The 7,182-nt window shown below is 36.2% G+C and overlaps 2 protein-coding genes across 2 annotated transcripts; one reads left to right on the top strand and one right to left on the bottom strand.

The window, feature by feature from the left end:
• The first annotated feature begins 396 nt into the window (after positions 1-396).
• Positions 397-5,708, top strand: LOC134670284 (transcription elongation factor SPT4). Its single transcript, XM_063528029.1, has 4 exons — positions 397-593; positions 681-787; positions 1,269-1,324; positions 5,512-5,708. Exons 1-4 carry the CDS (start codon positions 519-521, stop codon positions 5,628-5,630), a joined length of 357 nt encoding a protein of 118 aa, XP_063384099.1. The 5' UTR covers positions 397-518; the 3' UTR covers positions 5,631-5,708.
• A 479-nt stretch (positions 5,709-6,187) lies between these two features.
• Positions 6,188-7,089, bottom strand: LOC134670285 (TP53-regulated inhibitor of apoptosis 1-like). The gene is made up of 2 exons (XM_063528030.1): positions 6,832-7,089; positions 6,188-6,753 (listed from the first exon to the last, which is right to left on the bottom strand). The coding sequence occupies exons 1-2, from the start codon at positions 6,976-6,978 to the stop codon at positions 6,655-6,657; spliced, it is 246 nt and encodes an 81-aa protein (XP_063384100.1). The 5' UTR covers positions 6,979-7,089; the 3' UTR covers positions 6,188-6,654.
• Positions 7,090-7,182: the final 93 nt, after the last annotated feature.

The following is a 7,182-nucleotide window of genomic DNA, read 5'->3' as shown; positions in this document are numbered from 1 at the left end:
AGGGGTAAAAGCAGGTAAAAGAGCCTCATCATCGCCATCTAGCGTGGAGTTTGGACACGAAAATAGCCACAGACAAATAAATAAAACGATTTCAGTGCTACCACCTGCACGGTTTTTAGGCTGACCACAGACTCACGGAATTCTTACCCGGTTTCCGTACGGAATAACATGTGTGAACGGGACATCGCTCCGCACATGCATAGCGCTCTCGCTTGCACCTCGCTCTTGCATAATTTGAGCGATAGAGAGGCAGGTTCGTAACTGTATTGTAGTGTTGGTTAACTTGTCTTAGATTCCAATACGATGATGAAAAATTAATGGGAAAAAAACATCAAAATCATATCCGTAGATGTTATCTGTGTTTTGCTTTACTGTCAAAAGTGTCAATTTGGTCAATTGGTGTCAGTGTTGTGTTGTATCGCATCTTCCAAACAGAAATTTCGTGCCTATTTAAATTACTCCCCAGAATATTCGATACAAGCTCGGAATTCGGCAACATATTAAGCTAACAAGACAAAATGTCTTTGAATTTGGATGTGGTGCCAAAAGATTTAAGAGGCCTTCGGGCCTGTTTAGTTTGCTCCTTAATAAAGGTAAGTACGTCACCTCCTCGCTAATTTTACTGTTTTCCTATGAATATTACCAAGAATGATATTTTTACACCTTTGATTTGATTCCAGACATTCGACCAATTTGAGTACGATGGATGTGACAACTGCGACGAGTTTCTTCGAATGAAACAAAACAAAGACAACGTTTATGATTGCACCAGTAACAATTTCGATGGGTGGGTAAATTAGTATTGTACACAAGTTCTACACACTCTCTCAACATCCTGTAGATACTCTATTTATTTTGTAACCACAGTTTAACAACTTAAAATGTCTACTAAATAGGCGGTTCCACATATTTACAGAGCGAGCAGCCTCGCGAGGAAATTGCCGCTCTAAATCCCCGTCTCCATATCGCGCGGCAAACCATAGAACAGTCGCGCGCAATGGATACTGGGCTGGCTCACGAGCCGACTCAATGGCTATATGATATGGAGACTGGGCTGAAGATTCTCGATCTGTGTAGTACTGACTGAACTGTTTCACGCGGCAATTTCCTAATCACTTTATGTCAACTTTTTGGTTCAAAATAAAAATGTTATGAAATAGTTTTGGAAAAAGGAACCAACCCTCAGACCAATTAAGAAAGTTCAATTTCTTACACCACACCACCTAAGAAAAGTTGATAAATCGGACTTTAATTACATTTGTTTTCAGAATGATAGCAGTAATGAGCCCAGAGGACAGTTGGGTGTGCAAGTGGCAGCGCATCAGTAAGTCCATAATGTTTAGATTCACAAATCTATGTGGACAAAGACACTTCAGTGGCTAGTACATACATACCCCTTTATTCATAAAACTTTTTGATTCAGTTAAATTATGTTTTATCCCTTTCTTTCTTATATAAGTCAATATGTCAGATAAAGACAAATGATTATTAGGTAATTGAGGTTTGTAGCATGTATATGAATAAGGGGTTCTCTGAGCTATCCCTGTCCGTGCCCAGTTAGTGCCCTCTAGCATAGTTTGTGCAAAAAGTATTCTGATGATATGATATGATATTGATATTTATTTATTTCATAATATTACATTGCATTATAAATTATTATGTTAATATACCACCCTCACCCTTCATCCAAGGAAAAACAAAAGTTAAAAATCTGCACCTACAATGTGAGATCACTCTCCACCACAGAGCGACTGATAGAACTACTCCAAGCAATCAAGAACATAGACTTCGACATAATTGGACTTAGTGAAGTCAGAAAAATTGGTAACAAGATTGAAGAGCTACAAGAATACATTTTCTGCTACATAAGAGAAACCTGCGGCCACCACGGCGTAGGATTTTTAGTTAAAAAAATATACAAACAAAACATTATCAGCTTTGACGGACTGTCAGAAAGAGTAGCAACATTACAACTAAAGTTTGGAGACAAAGTTATAACTCTAATACAAGCATACGCCCCTACCATACAAGCTAGTGAGGAGGAAATGTGCACATTTTACGACGATCTACGAAAGGCACAATACTCACAAAGGCAAACAGTTATAGTAATGGGCGACTTTAATGCCAAAATAGGGCAACCACAGAGACATGAAAATCTAATTCTAGGTAGTTTTGGATATGGCAAACGCAATGATAGAGGAAATACACTAATCCAATACGCCTATGAACAGAAATTATCTATTATGAACACATATTTCAAAAAGAAACCTAGTCGTCGATGGACATGGGAAGCGCCAAATGGCAAAACTAGAAACGAAATTGACTTTATCCTGTGCAATAATCCTAAATGTATAACAAATATAGAAGTCTTGAATCAAATATCTTATCCATCTGACCATAGACTGGTGAGATCAACTGTCATACTACAAACACCAAAAAAGTCCAGAAGATCCTATAAATCCTCACCAATGTCATTAAAAACAAATGAAGAAAAAGCCAAGTACATAACAAACTTAAAAGATAAATTGCAAAAGGAAACGATACAAGATTGTTATGACATACAGAGTTACTACGACAAGTTGGAAAATGTTATAACAAATAGTCTAAAAACCAACAACAGTGCGAGAAATGAACATCAAATACTAAAGAAATCAACAATTAACCTTATAAACAGCCGCACACAACTAATTCGAACTCCAAACAAAACAAAAGAAATGAAAGAAGAACTAAAAGCACTATTCAAACTATGTAACAAAGCTATAAAGAGAGACTACAACGAGCATAGGAAAAAAATTATTGAAAATAACCTAATAAAATATAGAAGCAGCAAAAGGGCTCAAAAAGAACTAACTACAAATAAAGAATGGATACAGAAACTCAAAAAAGGACAGACCGAAACCAAGACAAGAGATGACATCATAAATGTAGCTACGAAATTTTACAAGGAACTTTATAGTGACTATCCGGATATTAGACACAACGAAGAAGATGATTCCTGGGAAAATATACAAAGCAGTGACTTACAATCAATAAATGAACAAGAAATAAGTGCACATATTAAAAAACTAAAAATGGAAAAAAGTCCTGGGCCCGATAACATCAGTAACGAAGTGTTAAAAATAGGTGCACCACTATTGCTTCCTTACCTGACACAAATGTTCAATGCGATATTTAGAGCAGAACAAGTTCCCAAACAATGGTGTATATCAGATATAGTTCTTCTCTATAAGAAAGGAGACCCACTAGACATTGGCAATTATAGGCCAATCAGCTTACTGTCTAGCATATACAAACTCTTCACATCAATACTGCTAAATCGCATAACACAGCAAATAGACAAAAATCAACCAGTTGAACAAGCCGGCTTCCGCAGTAGTTACTCCACTATAGACCATATACATACGCTACAACAAATTTTTGAAAAATACAGTGAGTTCAACCTTCCTCTGTATGTAGCCTTTGTTGACTATAAAAAGGCTTTTGATAGCATAACGCACAAGTCAATCTGGAAAGCACTTACATCCTGCGGAGTACACAAAACCTACATAAACATAATCAGAAACATCTACAATCAAAGCGTCAGCAGAGTAAGGTTGGAAAAAACTGGAGAGGAAATACCAATAAGAAAGGGAGTAAGACAAGGAGACCCCTTATCACCCAAACTTTTCATAGCAGTACTGGAAGAAGTCTTCAAAAAAATCAACTGGAGTAACCAAGGACTGTGGATACGGGGCAAATATCTCAGTCATCTCAGATTTGCAGACGACATTGTCATCTTTGCAGAGTCATCAAAGAAACTAGAAGAAATGATGCAATCTCTGGCAAATGAGAGCATGCGCGTCGGACTGTACATGAACATAGAAAAGACTAAAGTAATGACCAACTCTAAAACTCGGATAATAAAAGTGAATGGAAGCGAAGTGGAGTACGTAAATGACTATATTTATCTAGGCAAACAAGTGTCCTTCAATAAAAAAACAAAATGAAGAAGAAGTCGACAGAAGAATAAACAACACATGGAGAAAATACTGGTCACAAAAAGAAGTACTTAAAGGCGACTACCATCCAAAGTTAAAAAAGATAATAATGGACACTTGCATACTACCTTGTCTGACATATGGTTGTCAAACATGGACATACACAAATACAATAAAAAATAAAATTTCCACATGTCAGCATGCCATGGAAAGGAGTATGTTGAAGTTAAGACGAATACATAAAGTCAGAAATGAAGAGATCAGGAAAAGAACTAAACTTGTGGATGCCCTAAAACAAACACTGCGTCTAAAATGGCAATGGGCTGGTCATGTGTCAAGATATACAGACAAAAGATGGACTAAGACTGTGACTGAATGGACAGGACCACCTGGAAAAAGACATCAAGGAAGGCCACAGAAGCGCTGGTCAGACGACATAGTTCAAATAGTTGGAAAAACAGGAATAAATTGGATGAAATTAGCTACAGATAGAGAACAATGGAAGGGACTCGAGGAGGCTTTTACCCAATAGGGATCAGTGAAAAGAATTAACAAATAATACAACAACATATAAACAAACATTATATTCGCTGAAATAAATAAAGCTGTAATAATAAAAAAATTATAATAATAATGTTAATATATAAGAATTAATATTATGATTGTCAAGAGTAAATTATTAAATACGGGATATTCTAACAAACAATACATAATTTAAGGTCTCATGAATTCGTCCATACAATATATTGTATTTGCTGATGCTTTTTGAGATGTCCTTTTTTTCCTATATTCTGTTGCACTTTGCCCATAATATCGACGCTTATCATGAATAGTGACACAAAACAAAATGAAATGCCATTCGACTTTAAATCTTACCAGTAAAAGATAGAATATTAAATGCAATAGCATTTCATTTTTAGTTGTACCACTGTTCATGATAAGCAACGATATGTTGGACATTGCTGGATTCAGACATTTTAATGCCATAAGGGGTCATCCATTAATTACGTCACACGAATTTCTAGGTTTTTTGACCCCTCCCCCCTCCTTGTCACACTTGGTCACATTTGGCAAACCCCTCCCCCCTAGTGTGACGTCACATTTTTTTTACGAAATCGCCAAATCGAATTAAGTAACTACCTAAGTATTATTAATATTTTATCAAAATATATTTGACGATATAAATATTAGTAATTTTATAACCCAAAACTGCTTAGGAAAGAAAATTAAACTAATAAGAACGATTATCGTTCTAAAAACTTGTTATTTAAATGTATAGCGAATAAAATAAGTTAAATAAATTTTCGGTTACTGATGAAGTTAAAGTGACGTCACAAAGTTTGTGTCTCCCCCCTCCCCCATGTCACAATATGTCACATTTTCTTAACCCCCTCCCTCCCCCTAAACGTGTGATGTAATTAATGGATGACCCCTAAGCACTATCCTTGGCCATGGTGGTCATGTTAAGTGAATGTGGCTCATAGTCTGGGTTTACCACACTGAATCCAAATTGACTATTTTTTTTTTCCAACAGGCCGGTTTCGTCAAGGAGTCTACGCAATCTCAGTATCTGGAAGACTGCCAGCTGGAGTCATCAGAGAAATGAAGAGCCGTGGCATTGTATACCGACCGAGAGATACCAGCCAGCGATAAAAACAACCAATAATTTACTTATTTCAATAACTCATTTTCAAAATAAATAAATTTATTAAATAAAATTTGTAGTATCTATTGTCTATTTACATAAACATAATTACATTCTAACAAATATGTGCTTAAATAGGATATGCCACAAAATGCAATTAATAAGCATTTTAAACAGTATTAAAAAAAGCTGTATGCTCTAAGCACATGAATTACTTTTCTGCCTACTAATGGCAATTAAACAAGAACTAAATATAGAATTTTTCACCACACCAGGTTGGAAAGGCTTACTTTGCACTTCAAAAACTGATAGCAAAGTTGCATTTTATTCACATGTGAGACAAAGTAATCAAATGCAAATTTTGAGTTGGTTTCTTATGTTTGCTGGTAGAAATGACTTTTAAATGATGATTTTGGATGATAAATATTTAATGACATTCATTTGATTTGGTTTGATTTTGTTTGATATTTTACATTTAACACTGACTACCGAGAACCCGCGTGGTAGGCACTTGTAATGTTTGCTCAGATGCCGGACAACCCGCCCAGCGGGTTGTTTTGTACGCAGATATAGACGACCGGTTTCTGGGGTAGTGCGCCGTTTTTTGCCCCGGTTGCGAAAGTGTTAATATTTGCTCCAGGTTGGTGTGGTGAAAAATTTTGTGTTTCACTCGGGGGCATATTTTGTTTAACCCTCGTGCTTTGAAACCCTCGCAACGCTCAAGATTCCATTTTTCGAACCACTCGCTACGCTCGTGGTTCAATTTTGGAATCTTTCGCTTGCTTGGGTATCAATATTAGCACGAGCGGTTAAACAACAAGTTTGCCCCCTTGTAAAACAAATAACTATTATTTTACATACATATTTCTTTTATATTACTGTAACTAATGTAGTTAAACTTTACGACCAGAAACAACAAAACAGTTCTCAAACTAGTGAGGTATTGTTATTCACATGATACTCCAGCTGTTGCGGCTTTTGTGGTTTCCAACATGTCATGGAACTCAAAGCACAGATGCAACGATACATCTGTCAACTGCTGCCTGGCGGCGGTGCTTTGAACTCGAACTCTGTGCCTAGGACATCTTTATCAATTTCTTTAAAATCGATGTTGTGCGCCTTCATAGCGTTCTGAAACAATAAGAATCGGATAAATATATTCCAAACTTGAATAACCAAACTGATTTCGAGCTGTATAATCTAATCTACCTTAACACATTCTTGATAAATCTTGAATATTCCGGCGCACATTGAATCATCGTGGTCGCCCTTCAGAAATCTGTCCGAAAACCAAGAATTAAAACAATCGTCATATTTCTTCTTAAGCTCAGTGCACTCTTCTCCGATGCTGTTCATTGTGTATATATTAACTGATAGTATTTACTTTGTTTTATAATCAAATAATAGCGTGAATCTGATGAAATCTGAAAGAAATCGATGAACATGAACTGCTGTAGGGCAAGTAACAAGTAATTTGACATTGACTTGACAGAACAGAATGGTATTTTGCGCTATGCAATGCACAATACATTCTACTGAAATAGTCTGTAGATTTTTTAG

This window comes from Cydia fagiglandana, chromosome 13, assembly GCF_963556715.1.
Source record: "Cydia fagiglandana chromosome 13, ilCydFagi1.1, whole genome shotgun sequence".
Lineage (NCBI taxonomy): Eukaryota > Metazoa > Arthropoda > Insecta > Lepidoptera > Tortricidae > Cydia > Cydia fagiglandana.
Note: the sequence above shows the minus strand (reverse complement) of the source record. Positions and strands in the feature narration are given on the sequence as shown.

Excerpts from the sequence above, each read along its gene's own strand:
- LOC134670284 (XM_063528029.1), top strand. The coding sequence starts at position 519 with ATGTCTTTGAATTTGGATGTGGTGCCAAAAGATTTAAGAGGCCTTCGG. Across the intron at positions 788-1,268 it reads ACCAGTAACAATTTCGATGG|AATGATAGCAGTAATGAGCC; the intron begins GTGGGTAAATTA and ends ATTTGTTTTCAG. Across the intron at positions 1,325-5,511 it reads GTGCAAGTGGCAGCGCATCA|GCCGGTTTCGTCAAGGAGTC; the intron begins GTAAGTCCATAA and ends TTTTTCCAACAG.
- LOC134670285 (XM_063528030.1), bottom strand. The coding sequence starts at position 6,978 with ATGAACAGCATCGGAGAAGAGTGCACTGAGCTTAAGAAGAAATATGAC. Across the intron at positions 6,754-6,831 it reads TTTATCAAGAATGTGTTAAG|AACGCTATGAAGGCGCACAA; the intron begins GTAGATTAGATT and ends TTATTGTTTCAG.